Below are 18,454 nucleotides of genomic sequence, written 5' to 3' on the forward strand. Positions count from 1 at the left end.
CAGAAACTTCTTTATCTTAAAAGGAAGTGTCTACTGAGACAGAGTTAATAAGTATCACTCTCTCTGCAAGGGTCAGGAAATGAAAGCTGCAAATTGAGAAGCCTAGAAGAATAGGCTAGCTCCAGGCTTTGCAACAAACACCACCAAGCCTCTTCCTTTTGGGCATGTGCTTATAGCATTTTTAAATCCATTTTTTTAATTCACAGAACTTAAAAGTGGAAAAAAATGACAGCAAGTAAGAGATCCTTCTATGGTATAATTTGATCATGACCACTTTCTGAAGCAAGGAGTGATTACAAAGAATGCTTAGTTAAGGAAAAAACAGAGGTGAACTTTTTTTCCATTTTTTATTAATTTATTCTTGTTACATCTCAATGGTTATCCCATCCCTTGTATCCTCCCATTCTTCCCTCCCTCCCAATTTCCCCTTACTCCCCTCCCCTATGACTGTTCCTGAGGGGGATTTTCTCCCCCTGTATATGTTTATAGGGTATCACGTCTCTTCTTGGTAACCTGCTATCCTTCCTCTGAGTGCCACCAGGTCTCCCCCTCCAGGGGACATGGTCAAAGGCGAGGCACCAGAGTTCCTGTGAAAGTCATACCCCACTCTCCACTCAACTGTGGAGAATGTCCTGTCCATTGGCTAGATCTGGGTAGGGGTTTAAAGTTTACCGCCTGTATTGTCCTTGGCTGGTGCCTTAGTTTGAGTGGGACCCCTGTGCCCAAATCTGCCTATCATAATGTTCTACTTGTAGGTTTCTAGGACCCTCTGGATCCTTCTACTTTGCTATTCTCCCATGATTCTCTCATCTAGAGTCCCAACTTTTCAGCCTGTCTTCAAGCCCTAAGATCAGCTCCCTTAGCTCACAGATTGACTGAATGAGGAGATATGCCTAATATATCAAATATCTTAACATATTTTTTGGAATAGGAAAAAACTTGCTTTGAGACCCAAGAATCCATCAAAGCTATCTGTTCCTCTTGAATATCTTAAAGGAAAAATTTAGAACTAATTTCCCTGACAAAATAACATACACAAACCAAAAAAGGATTTCTTTTTTAATGTTTTATTGATCTAGAAGTATGGTGACCTCAAATAGCTAAGTCTTATTGCAGCAGTGAGAGACTCACAACATTTTCTGATTTTGTGACCACAGCTTTGTTATTTTTACCACCACTTCATCATGTAAGCTACAGGGATTAGTACATTTCACAAGTACTTTGGGGAGCCTGCACTATAAGAAGAGGCATCTCTCTTGCTTAAGAATATCATGAAACCTTTCCTTCTCCAGAGAAATTGAGATACTTTGGAAACATGTTCTGGAAATATGAGCCCACATGGTGCTGTAAGGATGAAGAAACAAAATCTAATTCACTGGGATTTTTGCCAAGAGATATGACATGATGCCCATATTCGTACACACCTTCTTCTGCATAAATTATAATTAATGAAAGGATTTCTGAAGAAAGGATGATAGGGAAATAGGTGTCTTCTGGATTGGGTGAAAGAGCCAACAAACAATAACACAAAGCTTGATGATGACATATCTGTGAGCATACAAACATGAACAATTAATTGACAGCCAATGTTGCATGAATGGTAGGGCTATTTTGGGCTTGAATAACTTTTTTCATATTTTAAGCATAGGCTGTTTTTCTTTTTCAGTATTTTTATTTTCACTCTCTGGAACTCTGCTTCCTACTGAAAGAGCTATTACTCTGCTCTAGCGTTTGTTGTTATAGTGTCGTATTTTTTCACCAATAGAATGCTTACCCAATAAAGCAGTAGTTCTCGACCTGTGGGTCATGGTCCCTTTGGGGGTGTTGAACAACCATTTCACAAGAGACTCATATCAGATAGCCGGTAGATCCGATATATACATTACAATTCACAACACTAGCAAAATCACACTTATGAAGCAGCAATGAAAATAATTTTATGGTTGAAAGTCACCACAACACGAGGAACTGTATTAAAGGGTCACATCACTAAGAAAGTTGAGAACCACTGTGACAAAAATAAAACATTCAGAGTGCAGGAGACCCAGGAAGAAAGGACTTCTTAAACCCTGTAGTCACCATATGATTTATTGAGGAAAACACCACCAAAATTCAAAGGATCCAGAGAAGAGTAACTTTATCCTCTGAAGACTGAACTGAACATTAGCCTTTACAAGCAATAGTTAGGGTCATCCTTTGCTCATCTGTCCTAACACCTAGTAAAATGCTGACAAAGGCATTTCTTTGTTTTTAGCCAGATTTTCTCAGATCTATCTCGAACACTGAGCACTTAGTCACTCAGAGGAACAGATAGTCCCTGTTCATCTAGTTTTACAACACACCACTCTGTTTCTCCAACATGCATGACTAATCAGTGTTGGATGGACAGATGGATGAATGGATGGGTGACTAGAAGGATGGATGATGAATCTACTTTCTAGAGAGAAGATGATATGTAAACAGATAAATATTATAATTTAAATAATATTTCCAAGCTAAAGAGAATAATAATGTGCTAAGATATAATTTGCCCAGAGAAAAAAAATGTTAGGAAAAGACACCTCTATACTAGCTCTTTTCCTAAATATCTAAACTTCACCCTAAACCATTTCTTAGACTCTAGCATTGCGGTGGTCCCATGGATCTCCTATCCATGGGCCGCTACTTCCCTTTGCTGCCATAGATGCTCTCCTTCCATTTCTTTGGATGAATTTTAAATGCAGAACAGGTAACTGAAAGTACCAGGGGCATTTGGGAATTCATTCCACTGCCTCATTTTTTCTGGTTTTCACTAAAGGTTTTGGCTGCCCTCCTCTTATCAGTCTATATTTGTTTTCCAGCGTGGACAAATTTAACTTACGTGGATAAGGTTAATCATTGGAAAGTAGCAGATGCTAGGCATGGATATAATGAATGGTTCCCTAAAGGAAGAGGCCATTAATAACATAATTACTTCTTTAACAATATTCCTGTTCCAAACTAGGACTAATATATGGCATTTAGTCTTTGCCTTACCTTGGTTTTGAGAGGTCTACAGCACAAGGAGAAGAAATAATGATTTTTTTTCACTTTGGTAAGGAATAAAGTAGTTTTACAAAATTATTTTGAGACAGATCTTACTGTGTTGATTAGGATGACCTCAAACTCACAGATCTTTATCTGTCTCTGCCTCCCAAGTTCTGCATACCCACACCCAGCCTGTGTTAAACATTTTAATAATATCTTCATAGATTTTTAACTCACTTGATATGTAGTTATAAATTTACATGTACACATAAGTGTTTGTTATATCTGTATATTTGAAGAAAGATTTTAGTTTATAAGCATAGATGTGAAATGTTTACAAATAAAGTTCTGTAGAACTTGGAGTTCTCAGATACAAGTGAAAAACATGAAGCTTGAATAACTTATGTCAAAACGGATTTAGAGATACTGCGTCTCTAATGTTGTTTAACCATCAGCAGGGCCATAAGAATCAAATGACCTGAGACTCTAAGCTGGTCACTTCTTTTTAAACAAGCATATTCCCCCCAAAGAGCAGCCACAACAAATGTTTTCTATCAGGTTGGACATGTGTTGTTTTTTTTTTCACACGAAGGAGATAACAATAGTAGATTTTTCCCACAGTTTCAACCATGTCAGAAACTATGGCTTTGTGAGTGATCTCCCTTCTTCCCACAAATTTGAGTTTCCAATTCTGTGAAACACCTCAAGGAGCAGCCCAAGCCTCTATTTTCTTACACTACAACACATGAATTTTCAACCTTTACTCAAATACAGTTGGTGCCTGGAAGAACAGGCTTTTAAAGGTCATTTTAAATTTTTAAATGATTGCTTCGAATAATTTCAGATGTACTGAAAAGTTACAAAAAAATGACACATCATTTTAAGCCTCTCTGTTTCTTCCCAACAGCATACCATACTTGATATATTGCCATCAACCAAATGATAGATTTGATTCATATTTACATCAGTTTTCTGCTAATGTCCTCAATTTGTTTCAGAATCTCATCCGGGACACTGCATTACATTGAGTTGGGCATCTTTTTCTTTCTTCTTTTTAAATAATAAACTTTTCTCAGTCCACATAGGTTCTGTAGATAGCATGACTTGGTTAAAAAGAAAGAATAATGTTGTGTTCCCTGGGAGCTGAGTAATATCCATTCATGCTGCCATTCACCACAATGTGCTTTCACACCTCATCTTGCCACCCAAATAAGGAATAAAACCTTTCATGCGGGGAAACAGAAGAAGGCTGTTTAATCCAGGGACTCATTTTAATCCTAAAACCTAAAGTCTTGAGCATTTGGTACAAGGATCACTAAGTTTAGGCAGACTCTGGTCCTTTTACAAATTGAAGGAAATTGCTCTTCTTCCTGAAAACCCTGTGTTTAAAGTCTTAATAACGTGTAAACATTTTGATGTTGTTCTATCTAAAACAGAAGTGGAGACTGGGTTTCAATTGGAAGGGAAAACATGAAGGTTTTATTCACATGGCTTATGCCCATTCTCTACTTAGTGTTATGTAGAAAGCAGTGGTTCTCAACCACAGAGATTTTGCTTCCTGTGAATATTTGGTCATGGCAAACCTCATTGGTAGTGGCCAAAAAAAAAAAAAAAAAAAAAAGAGTGATGCTCTAGCAGGTAGTAAATGAAGGCAAGGGATGTGGCTACACAGCTTACAATAAATAGGGCAGCTGACCATAATAAAAAATTACCTGGCTTCATATGTCACCAGTGTCCAGGTTGAGAACTCATGCAATAGATGATACATAGTTTCTAAAGGGCCAGTTCCTATTCTACCACCCACAAGTCCCTTTTAAAAAATATTTTCCTCACTTTTATAAGTAAGTTCTCCACATAGCCTATGAATTCCTTTGGCTTACTTTCTCTAAGACTCTTTTTTTGGTTCAACTAAATAGTAGGGCAGCTGTGGCTAGGAAACAGGAGAGGTGATGCTGAAATCATCCTGCCAATTTTTTTCCTTTTCACGACAAGGTTTCTCTATGTAGCCTTGGCTGTCCTGGAGCTCACTCTATAGATCAGGCTGGCCTTGAACTCACAGAGATTTACCTGCCTCTGCTTCAGAAGTGTTGGAGTCAAAGGCATTAAGCACCACCTCCACCTGCAAGGATTTTTTTAAAGGATTGAACAAGTTAGAACCTCCCTTTCAAGCTCAAATAGGCTTGAAAATTCCAAAGGCTTCCAAATACTATATAAATGAGTGTTAATAGCTCAGAGTCAGGTACCCATGTTGACTGAATATCAGTGTGAGGAATGTAAGACCTACAGCTTCCAGATCTTATACCTTTCTTAAGAAGCCACAACTCCAGATCTGTGTCAGAAATAACCAAGATTTTACATCAGTACTAAACTGTTATAAGTCATTGTGCATTGATCTTCATGTGAACAGTAGTTGACTGGATATGGCTGTCTACTTTGGTAGAACCAAAGGAGAGCTTTGGCAATGGAAGCAGGTAGCTACTAATATTTGCCTTCATTTCAGCATTAAGTGTATGTGACAACTTCTTTTGTGCTAGTCTGTTTTCATACTGTTACCAAATACCCAAAGGGTCCTGGAGTTAGTTTAGCACTTCAGACCACGTTTTATTCATGCATAGGACCCATATTCAGTTCCCCACACTCACATGGTGGCTCACAATCATATATAATTATATATATATATATATATATATATATATATATATATATGTGTGTGTGTGTGTGTGTGTGTGTGTGTAATCCCTACCTCTACTCTATACATAGATCTATGAATGATCAGTACTTACTAAACATGTACTATAATCTAAGTACATAGTATCTACAATCCTATTCTATCCACACAACAGTTCTTAATGTCTCCCATTTTACAAATGAGGAGACTGAGGTTTGGAAAGATTAAGCAACTTGTCTGTGGGAGTTGGTGAATTTAGACCCTGTATACAGAACCTGCTAATGGCGAAGCTAGTAGTCTTCACCTGTGCCTAGGTAGTAGGGGAGGGAAACACAGTGCCTAGATGAGTAATGTGCCTCTGAGACCAGACATGTGTCTTGATATATCCAAAGTACTACAAAGTTAGAGTTAGGAGGGAGGGAGGGAGGAAGAGAGAGAGAGGAGGTACACAACAATCGTAACCTCTAAATAGTCATGAAGAATAGCATTAAGTCATTATTCATGTGACACTAAAGGGTTGTGTGCATGGGATAGACCAGTGGGAAAGGAGAATACTAGAAACAAAGTATAATTAACACATATATAGAAACATCACAGTAAAATCTATTAGTTTCAAAGCTAACCAAAGGAATATAAAAATTAAAGAGAAAAATCTTGTTGTTTCTTGTCTTGGGCTTAGTGAAAGAATACTTGGTTGTCATGTACAAGATCCTGGCTTCCATCCCTAGCACCACAGAAAAATCTCTTCGGCTTTAATAGATGTAGGGTTAATTTACTCTGTTCAGTCTTGACAGTATGTGAATTGAGGAACTAGAGGATTGTTAGAGGGAAACTTGATTAATTGACTAAACACATTTAGTGATCTGAACTAGCAATAAAGAAAGCATTGCAAAGCATCTCCCTCCCTCCCTCCTTCTATCTCTAATCCACCATCAATCCTATTTGGAGAACAGACTGAAATTTTGTGTAGTTAGTGTGTTTTATCATCTGTGTATATCTAATAAGTCAGCTAGATCAACTTTTAGATGTTTAAGATGTGAACACATCAGGAATGAAAGAGATTAACTGCTCTTGACCACCATACAGCTGATTTACATGTTTTTCCCTCATACAAATCTCATGAGTCCAAAGATGAAAAAGTCCTACCATTTTCGTTTTGTGGGAAGAAAATGTTTGGGGGAGATTTTAGAAGGGAATGGGAATTAAATGTGTATATTAACTATATTGTGGTGTTCCTTCACTTCTAACAATTCCCAGAGGAGGAGGAGGGGGAGGAGGAGTTGGGAACATCTGCGGTCCCAAGAAGATCCCAAGAATACTTGTTAACTCTGATTGGTTATTCTGTTATTTCCTATCTTGTTTTGTAATTTTTATTGGGTGATATCTCTTTTCTTACTACACGTTTTAGAATGTCCTGCAAGACAAATTCTCCTTATGTAATTTTTCCCATTTTTAAATTTTTCCTTTATATATTAACTTTATATCCCAAGCATAGGCCCTTCTCTCCTCTCCTCCCAGTCCCACCTTCTTATCCTCTTCCCCCTATCCTCTCTCCCATTCTTCTCAGAAAAAGGAAGGACCTGCAATAACCCACCCCAGATCATCGAGTTACATGAGGATTGAGCTCATCCTTAGCCACTGAGGCCAGGCACAGCAGCACTGTTAGGGAGAAGTGATTGAAAAACAAGCAACAGAGTCCATGTCATAGAGAGCACCCACTCAACTTAATGGGGGACCCACATGAAGCTGCCCATCAGTTCATTTGTGTAGGGACCTAGGTCCAGTCCATGCATGCTCTTTGGTTGATGCTTCCATCTCTTTAAACCCTCATGGGTCTATGTTAGTTGACTCTGTTGGTCTTCTTTAAGCACTCTTGTCCACTCTGGATCCTTATATCCTTATTCCCTACACTGCCACAGGGCTCTCTGAGCTCCCCCTACTTCTTGGCTGCAAGTATTAATATCTGATTTGATCATATGCTGGATGAGGCCTCTCAGAGGACAGTTAAGCTAGGATTCTGTATGTAAGCATAGCCGACTATCATTAACAGTGACAGAGGTTAGCTCTGTCCCATGGGGTGGGTCTAAGCTGGGCCAGGCATTGATTGGACATTCCCTCAGTCTCTGTTCTATCTTTATATCTGCACAGGATAAATTTTGGGTCAAAGGTTTCATGGTTGGATTGGTGTTCCCCTCTTACCACTTATAAATCCTGACTGTCTAGATGGTGGCCTTCTCAGTTGCCACGACCCCTGCTCCTAGGAGGATTAGTTAGAGGCATCTCTATATCCTGTGGAGCCTACCCTGTCACAGGTCTCCAACTTTCTCAGAGATGCCCTAGACTTTGGTTTCCTTTTTCTTTCCAAGCCCTCTCCCCTTGCCTCTCTTCCCCATTCTCCTCACATCTGATCCCCTCCTCGTTTAATTCCCCCACACCCTTTCTTACCCAGTTCCCTCTCTTCATCCACTTCTGCTGTCTACCCTATTTGCATATCTGCAAGACATTCAAGGAAGACCTCCCTTGGACACTCCTTGTTACTTAGCTTCCTTGGGTCTATGAACTGTAGTATGGTTATCCAGCAATATATGGCAGATATCTGCTTATAGTTGGCTACATACATGTGTCTGAGTCTGGGTTACTTCATTCAGGATGATCCTTTCTAGTTACATCCATTTGTCTGCAAATTTTATGATTTCCTTCTTTTTAATAGCTGAGTAGTATTACATGTGTAAATTTACCATATTTTCTTTATCCATTGATTGGTTGAGAAACATCTAGCTTATTTCAAATTTCTGGCTATTACAAACAAAGCTGGTATGAACATAGTTGAGTAAATATCCTTGTGGTATGATGGAGCATCTTTTGGGCATATGCCCAAAGTAGTATAGCTGGATCTTGAGGCAGTACTATTTCCAGTTTTCTGAAAAAGCACTAGATTGATTTCCAAAGTAATTGTACAAGTTTGCATTTCCACCAGCTTGTGCTGTCACTTGAGTTTTTTATCGTAGCCATTCTGACAGGTGTAAAATGGAATCTCAGAGTTGTTTTGATTTGCATTTCCCTGATGATTAGGGATGTTGAGTGTTTCTTTGTTTCTCAGTCATTCAATATTCCTCTGTTGAGAATTCCCTGTCTAGCACTGTACCCTACTCCCATTTTTTATCTGGATTGTTTGGTTTGGTGGTATTTACTTTCTTGAATTTGTTATATATTTTGGATATTAGCCCTCTGTCAGATGTAAGGTTGGTAAAGATCTTTTCCTCATGTGTAGACTGTCTTTTCATTTTGTTGACAGTGTCCTTTGCCTTACATAAGGTTTTCAGTTTCATGAGGTCTCATTTATTAATTGTTGATCTTAGAGCCTGAGCTGTTAGTGTTCTATTCAGGAAGCTGTCTTCTGTGCCAATGTGCTCAAGGTTCTTCTCCACTTTTTCTTCTAACAGATTTAGTGTGTCTTCTTTTATGCTGAGATCTTTAATCCACTTGAACTTTATTTTTGTGCAGGGTGTTAAATAAGGGTCTACTTACATTTTTTCTACCCATAGACATCCAGTTAGACCAACACCATTTGTTGATGATGCTATCTTTTTTCCATTGTAGGGTTTTTGATTCTCTGTCAAAAATTAAGTGCTCATAGATGTGTAGTTTTATTTCTGGGTCTTCAATTAAATTCCATTGATCCACCTGTCTGTGTGTATGCCAATACCATGAAGTTTATATTACTGTTGCTCTATAGTACAGCTTGATATCAGGGATGGAGATACCTCCAGAAGTTCTTTTATTGTATAGGGTTTTCTTAGCTATTCAAGATTTTTTGTTTTTCCATATGAGGTTGAGAATTGTTCTTTCAAGATCTGTAAAGAATTGTGTTGGCATTTGGATGGGAATTGCATTGAATCTGTAGATTGCTTTTGGTAAGAAGTCCATTTTTACTGTGTTAATCCTTCAGATATATGAACATGGCAATATTCCTTTTGTATATATTTTATAGAACAATTTGAGGACTATTGGTATTATCTCTTCCTTGAAGGTCTGATAGAATTCTGCTCTGATACCATCTGGCCCTGGGCTATTTTTGGTTGAGAGACTTTTAATGACTGCTTCTATTTCCTTAGGGGTTATAGGACTATTTAACTTGTTTGGTTTATCTTAACTCAACTTTGGTAAGTGAAATCTATCAAGAAAATTGTCCATTTCATTTAGATTTCCAATTTTGTGGCATAGCGGCTTTTGGATTAAGACCCAATGATTCTTTGGATTTCCTCAGTGTCGTTATGTCCTCGGTTCCATTTCTGATTTTGTTGATTTGTATATTGTCTCTCTGCCTTTTTAGTTAGATTGGCTAAGGGGTTGTCTATGAATTTTCTCTAAGAAGTAGCTCTTGGTTTCTTTGACTCTTTGTATTGTCCTCTTTGTTTGTAATTTATTGATTTAAGCTCTGAGTTTGATGATTTTCAGCCTTTTACTCCTCTTGGGTGTACTCGCTTCTTTTTGTTCTAGAGCCTTCAGGTGTGCTCTTAAGTTGTTAGTATGGGCTCTCTACACTTTCTTTATGAAGGTTTTTAGTGCCACAAACTTTCCTTTTAGCATGGCTTTCATTTTGTCCCATGAGTTTGAGTATGTTGTGTCTTCATTTTCATTGAATTTTATGAAGTCTTTAATTTCTTTCTTTATTTCTTCCCTGACAGTTATCATTGAGTAAAGAGTTGTTCAGTTTCCGTGCATGTGCAGGCTTTTTGTCATTTCTGTTTTTGTTGATGTCCAGACTTAATATATGGTGATCTGATAAAATGCAAGGGATTATTTCAATTTTCTTGTATCTGTTGAGGCTTTCTATGTCACTGAGTATATGGTCGATTTTGGAGAAGGCAACATGTGGTGCTGAAAAGAATGTATATTCCTCTGTGCTCAGATGAACAGTTCTGTAGATATCAGTTGGTTCCACTGAATAATGACATTTGTTAATTTCATTATTTCTTTGTTTAGTTTCTGTCTTGATGACCTGTCCTTTGGTGAGAGTGGGGTGTTGGACATTTCCACTATTAATGTGGGGGGTTGATGTGTTGTTTAAGCTTTAGTAATGTTTCTTTTACAAATGTGTATTTGTATTGGGAATATGGATGCTCAGCATTAAGACATCAACTTGAGAGATTTTTTCCTTTGATGAAATATTTTTCCTCATCTCTTTTGATTAATTTTGGCTGAAAGTCTATTTTATTAGATATTACAATGCTACTCCAGCTTGCCTCTTTGTTCTGTTTGCTTGGAAAACCTTTTTCCAGCCCTTTACTCTGTCTATCTTTGTGGGTAAGGTGTGTTTTTTGTCTGTAGCACAATGATGGGTCTCTTTAGATATATGTTCTGTTAGCCTGTGTCATTTTATTGGGGAAAAAACTCTGTTGATATTGAGATATATTAATGACCAATCACTGCTACCTCCTGCTATTTTTAATGATAGTGGTTGTAGTATGTTTGTTTGTTTCTCATCTTTTGGTTTTGCTGCAGTAGAGTTATTTATTTCCTGTATTTCTTGGGTATAGTTTACTACCTTTTGTTTGAGTTTTCCTTCTAATATCTTCTGTAGAGCTACATTTGTACATAAATATTGTTTAAATTTGGTTTTATCATGAAATATCTTGTTTTCTCCATCTATGGTGACTGAACGTTTCACTGGGTATTGAGGTCTAAGCTGATATCTGTGGTCTCTTAGAGTCTGCAAGACATCTGCCCAGGCCCTTCTGGCTTTTAGAGTCTCTTTTGATAAGTCAGGTCTGATTCTGATAGGTTTTCTTTTATATGCCACTTGACAATTTTCACTTGCAGCTGTTAATATTTTTCTTTGTTTTGTACACTTAATGTTCTGATTATTATGTGGCTGGTGGCTTATCTTTTTTGTCTAATTTATTTGGTGTTTGTAGGCCTGTTGTATGTTTATTGGCATATCTTTCTTTAGGTTGTGGGGCCTTGGAGCTGGGACTCTGCACTTTCTTCCACTCCTCTTATTCTTAGGTTTCATCTTTTCATAGTGTCTTTGATTTCTTGGATGTTTTGTACCAGGCATTTAGATTTAACATTTTCTTTGTTAGATGTATCAATTTCTTCAATTGTATCGTCTACATCTGAGATTCTCTCCTCTCTTGTATTCTCTTAGTGATGCTTAACTCTGTACTTCCTGTTCTCTTCCCTATGTTTTCCATCTCTAGGATTTCCTCTGTGTTTTCTTTATTGTTTCTATTCCCATTTTCAGATCTTACACTGTTTTATTTATTTCCTTCACCTGTTTGTTTGTATTTCCCCTTATTTCTTTAAGTGATTTATTCATTCCCTCTTTAAAGGACTCTGTCTGATTGTGTTTTCCTGTATTTCTTTAAGGGACTTATTTTGTTTCCCCTTTAAAGGCCTCTATCATATTCATCAGCATAGACTCATCAGTCATTTTCTTGTGCTTCAGTTGTGTTAAGGAATCCAGGGCTTCTTGCAGTGGAATTATTAGGCTCTGGTAGTACTACATTGCTCTGGCTTTTGTTGATTGTGTTCTTATGCTGGCCTTTAGCCATCTAGTTGTCTCCCATACTGGCTGTTTGTTTCTGGTGACTTCAGGATTGCTCAGGGGTATGAAAAAGAGCTCTGGGTGGGAGGTTGGATGTACTTGGAGCAGCCCTCCTAAGGATTGTGGTTATGGTTGTGGGCTGGTGGCTGAATATCAGGAAATAGCCTGCAGTTCTACTCTGGTGGTTATGTCCAAGACTACAGGCAGGGGATTGAAGTGGGAATTTCTATCTTGTTTGATTCCAAGGATTAGCAGTTCTCCTCAGGAACCCTTGCCAGGGAAACTCCTGTACTCAGCAGCCCTGCCATTTGCTGAGCAGTCACTGAGTTCCAGCTACCCAGATACTGTGTGTGCTAGACAATACCATCTTGGTGCAAGACAATTCTCCAATCTATTTCAGCAGTTCTCCCTGGGTATAAACTACATCTTTGTTATCTGAGCACAGTGTGGATTCCTGCTCCACATCTCCTGCATGTTAAGCTGAATAATCCCAAAACATGTTCTGGCAATGATAAATTCCAGTAGTTATGATGACATCCCAGAAATCCAATTGCAGATGCCAACAACTATGAATGGTATCTATACTATTTGGAGAGTTAAGCAGAATATTAAGTATGTTTGTTAGATGTATCAGAAGCTAAAAGGAAATATTCCTCTACTTATAGTGGCACCTTTGAAACAACTCTAACATCCATCAATGAGTGAATAATTAAATTATGGGACAAGCATACTATCAAATAACATGCAAGCTCCAAACAGAAGGTAGATTTAAATTTAAGGATGTGCATCTGGCTCCACATTTAGTATTTTATATACATTGTTTTATTAAATTCTCACAACAAAACCATGAAATACAAATTATTTAGGTAAAAGCACTAAGACTTATCCAAATTTCTTCATATCATAAATGACATGATAGTATTAAGTCTTGGATTCTATGGGACCCCAAATCCATTTCCTTTTCAGTTATACTGTAGTAGCTTATGACTGTCAAAGATATGTATGTGTTTAGTTGATTCTGTTATGGAGATTTTGTTCAAGATGAACAGTGATTTCCATAGACATGGAAGAGGGGAAAAGCCTTTTGTAATGGTAAAAACAAACACATCTGGATGTCAAAGCTGAATTACATATGAAAAGGGCTGTTTCTAGCTCTTCACATGATTGAAAGAACATTTCAGAGCATATTTCAAGGCTAGATACATGTGCTACAAGTGGGGACTTTTCAGGTATTCTCAGAATTGTTTCTCTGTTTACAAATGTTGAATTATAAGGGTGAAGTAAGACATCAATTATAATTGTTCATAATGAGAAAATCACTTGTATACTTATTTTTTAACTTCTTATTCTTTTAATATTCACAGATGGACAAAAGAGAAAGAAATCCTTGAGAAAGAAACTGGATTCACTAGGGAAGGAAAAGAATAAAGACAAAGGTAAAGGACCCAATAACTAAAGCCAATGCATCTTGTAAGGAGCATGCTGGTTGGATCAGGTCGAGATTTCAAGTTACACAGGTTTATGTGGTTGAGTTCTGTTATGTAAACTACATTTCTGTAATGGAATGTCATTGAGAGCTGTTTGGGTCTACTTTTCTGTGTTTGAGTATCCATGTGCCAAACTGATGAGTTCAGCTGGTTTGAGCAGTTGGTGACTATAGCCAAGGTTGTGGTTCCCATTATTCTGTCCAATCAGCTTTGCCTAAAGAAAACCTTGGTTGAGTAGCCATGGACAGCGTGCCTAATATTAACCAGCTGTTTGGCAAGTGCAAACAATTAAGCAGGACTAATTAAATGAGAAAGAGTTTGGGTTTAGCTACTATGACTACAGAAAAGAAACAGTCTCCATTTCATGGCTTACTAAAGGTAGGCCATCCCCAGCAATTTTGTTATAGATCACAGGATGCTTGGTTTGGGCCCCATATGTTTTTGGCAATTGCTGACTTTCATCATGCTGATTTGTGTCCATTTCCATCACTATTTTGGGAAATGACACTTGAACCATTCTTTCAGAGACATTTGTAGTCAATTTGAGTTTGCACTCTTTAGTTGTAAAGGTCATTTGGAACCCATTATTATAGTCTACTTTTTATGATTTATTCTTATAGTCTTATATGAACTCAGCTCTTCAAAACATAAAGCTTTTATCCATGTCAACACTGGGAACCAGAACCTGGGAATGGCTCTCTGCTGATGTGGCACATTTGTAATCAGTTCACATTATTTCCTTCCCTTTGAATATTAGTGTTTGGGTTCATAACAGATGCACATGTGAAAAATGATTATCACTGAAATCCAAGAGGGAGAGAACAAAAACAGGAAACTCTGAATGACCTGTTGGGTTAGGCCATCTAAAAATAAAGAGGAGCAGCTCTTCACGGATGACCTGCTCTCCCAATAAAAAAGTGATTCACAAATATTTGATATGCTGCTATATTAATCAATTCCATCAGCATGAATCATGTCCCGCATGATATTTAACTGCTTGATGTAAAAATATACAATAGATCATATGCCATCCCTGCATCCATGCTGCCACTTAAACAACACAATCTATCTTTTGGGTTTTATGTAGAAATAATGCAGTATTCATATTGGTTTGCAAAACATAATTTCATACAGAAGATTTCCAAGTCCCTAATCTCTTGTAGTTTAATTATTTGGCAAACAAAAGTAACTCTCAGAAATTCGGGGAATTCTTTCTTGTCTCAAAAAAGATTCACATTTTGAGGAAAATCTAAATAAATAACTACATAAAATTTTTAAAAGCTACTTTGATCCAGTTCCTGGGATTCCCTAATCAAGGCATCTGGGGACTAGGTAGTACTTTTGCATAACTTTCCCATGAGACATTGACAGAGTATCAATTGGGATACCTTTTTTTTGTACAAAAATCCTATTGTGTCATGCTTATTGTGTCACTATCTAGGTCACGAGGAGCTGTAAAGTGAAACATATAAAAGACTATTTGCTACAACTTTTATGTTTGCTTCACATTAAGTATTACTAAAAACATAAGAATTAATTACATGTACTACTCCTCCAAGGAAATGGATTCAATACTGTCATTAAAGGTCATCTGTATGGGCTAAGAACATCACTTAAGTAAAATGATTGCCACACAAGTATAAGTATCTGAATCAGAACCTCAGAACCTACATTTGAAAAGCTAGATTTGGTGGTGTGTTCCTATAATCCCAGAAAGGATGAACCATGGAGGTGGAGACAGTAAATCCCTAGAAGCTCACTGCCCATTTGCCTAAAAAAATTGGCAAAGTTTCAGGCCAGTGAGACATCTGGTCTCAAATGAAAGGTGAGAAGGACCTGAGGAGGGAATCAATGGTTTCTGACTCCCTTGTGTGTGTGTGCATATATAAATCTAAACCCCAAAGACATGGACACAAACACACACACACACACACACACACACACACACACACACACAATTACTAGTGAAGAGAATGACCAGGATGTTTGTAGTTCCAGAGAAAGGTAGGAAGGGGCTGAGGTTAGCTCACAGAGGACTTTGTCGACTATGGCACAACTTTGGGTCTGCATAACAATGTTGAGACATCATGAAAATATACCAATGAAGGAGTGACTTCATGGTGTTTTAAATTAAATCAGACTATCATGCTACATTATATGACATAAAATTTGAGTGGAGCTGACACCAATGCAAAGGATTAGAGGAAGCACAGTTCGAAAGCTCTTCAGAAATCCAGGAACAAAGGAATGGTACAATGAAATAAGAATTGTGGTAGAAGTAGAGACAAGTAGATAAAAACAGAAGATAGCCTGAGGGTGGTATGCTAAGATGATGCAATAGAAATGAGATATGAAAAGGAGAGGAGTGTTACTGTATGGCTTTCAGAAGTCTTGTTTACTTCATGAAGAGCAAGGTCTAGTAAGGAAAGGCTGGGAGTGAGATATGCCTTTAGAACATACAGGCATAAAGAAACAGGAAGCAGTTGGTGCTTAGAGGACAAGTGAGAGATGGAGATAAAAAGGAAGTATAAATTCTGGGGAGAACAAAGTCCAGAATGGGATGAAGGCAGTGGGTGGCAATGGTGGTATGCAGGCAAAGGTCAGAAAAGAGGAAGCAGACAAGGAAATCTGGGAACAGAGAGTCATGTGAACCATCTAAGTGGTCTGGCAAACCACTATGTTTTGGGGAAGATTGGGGGTTTAAACATGAGTCAGAGCCAATAATACTAGAAAACGACAGAGTGAAGGACAGGGAGAAGATTATGGTGGTAAGCTTCTGCCACAGGTGGGAGGGCGGAACTCTAAAAGGTTGAGAATAAAGAGGAAAATTTGTCACCTTTTGACCCTGTGTTTCATGAAAAGGCAGAGACAACCACTGTTAATATCCTGGTGGAACACATGGCTTGGATTATAACATAATACTAGTTGTCCCTGGCCACAGCATAGCAAGTATTGGGTAATATCTTTGTCATTAGAAAAAAGCCTATTATCAAGTTTATTAGCTTCTGCCTTTGCAAAGAATCTTCATGTTTCTCTGACATCCTCACACACAGAGAAAGGTTTGAACTCAGATAGGCTTATGCACCCAATGCTTTTTTAACACACAAATGACACATTTTCCCGATAGAATTTTTATGGATTTTTAAAATTTCACCATAGCCATATTTTTAAGTAGAAAAATTTCTCAGGGCTCCTTCCTAGACTGTTTCAAAGACCTCAAGAAAACATCCCATACTTTGGAGCTTAGAGAGAGCTGCTTTATGAAGCCTATGAGAGTCTTTGGGAAAAGCAGCATGAAACTAAAGCGCCCACATCAAAACTCTAGCATAGAAAAAATGAGCTTGGCCTTAACAGAAGCTTACCACACCAGAGAGGAATAAAAACCCATTCTTGGTGGCTACATCTTTTGAATGAGATTAAAGGAAGAGTAACTATCAGGAGAGGATGACTTCATATGTTTCCTGTTTAGTATCAGTTATTACAATTTACAAACAGAGTGGTGTACTTTCAAATATTTAAAACTCTAAACTAGGGGTCAGCTGGAAAGATAGCTCAGTGGCCAAAGAGCATGGACTGCTCTTTCAGAGGACTTGTCTAGTTCCCAGATTCTGAATGGTGGCTCACAACTACATGTAAATCCAGCTTCAGGCCTCGCACACACATGCACAAACCTACAAATAGACACACATTTACACATAATTAAAGATAAAAGAAATCGTTTTAGAAATTGCAGACTCCAAGGTAAAATGTATTTTTTTCTTTTTCCCAGAGATACTGAAAATCTCTAAATAAATCTGATTGGGTTTCCTTATATGGAAAAATGTCTGTGAGAAAACTGGAATGCCCCTATCAGAGAACAATTCCTTGTCATGCATATGCCTATTTTAATGGAACTACATCACATGACCTATCTCAAAGTCCTCTTTGTTGTTTCTATGCCCAATCAAGCCTGTGAATTCTATGTAGCTGTCAGTCTTACCTAATGTGTGGTCCACACTTTTTGGAGAGTATATGATTATTTCCTGAATCTTTTTTTTCCTTTTTTTGAGACAGGATCTCTAGTTTTTATGCTGGTGGGAATGTAGTAATGGTCTTATCTCAAAAGAGAGAGGCATAAGGCTTTGATTGCCATATGCCTCATAGTTCAATGATAGAGCAAGCACCTCTGAAAATCCACAGATGAACTTAGGCCATTTTACTTCAAAGCAAGTTACATCTTCGAAGGGGACCAGAGATATATGTCTTTAAAGTATCATTTCTTCTCTTAATGGAGACTTGGCTATTAGCCTAGTTTAAAATGTTACCATGAATCAAGCAGGAAAACCTTTTAAAGCCTCTTCCCACCTGATTTAATGTTAGCTTTTTTGTTCTGCGAACAAATAGCCTTAGAGTTATTTTCCCTTGATCATTCCAGCTCCATTCACAGGGCTTATAAAAACAAGGGCTCTCCTAGATTCCAATTTGCTGTGGCTGCTAAGGGATGTAATTTTGAATCTAACAACAATAATGCACTTAACTGAATTATTAATATTTTGACATAAATCTAAAATGCTACTAATAAAATGTCTATCTCTGATGATTTAATATATATGGATTGACCAGAGTGATGCAGAAAGTGACTATATGCATATTGCTAAATAAAGTCAAAGAGTCCGTATTGTGTCTCTTCCCCAAACGGTCCCTAGTAAAGAATTCAACAAAAATTTATCCTGGGACTCTTACAAGCTACATCAAGTCTCATTC

General features: G+C 37.7%; 1 protein-coding gene across 3 annotated transcripts in view; it reads left to right on the plus strand.

The window, feature by feature from the left end:
* ARHGAP6 (Rho GTPase activating protein 6) overlaps positions 1-18,454 on the plus strand; it is a 483,165-nt gene that overhangs the window by 414,837 nt on the left and 49,874 nt on the right. For all 3 annotated transcript variants that reach the window (XM_084789389.1, XM_084789390.1, XM_084789391.1), the window contains exon 3: positions 13,589-13,660. In XM_084789389.1, the coding sequence (XP_084645515.1) occupies positions 13,589-13,660 (72 nt within the window). The remainder of the gene's footprint in view (positions 1-13,588; positions 13,661-18,454) is intronic.

The sequence above is a fragment of the Acomys minous genome (genome assembly GCF_964271855.1).
Source record: "Acomys minous genome assembly, chromosome: 7".
Classification (NCBI taxonomy): Eukaryota; Metazoa; Chordata; class Mammalia; order Rodentia; family Muridae; genus Acomys; species Acomys minous.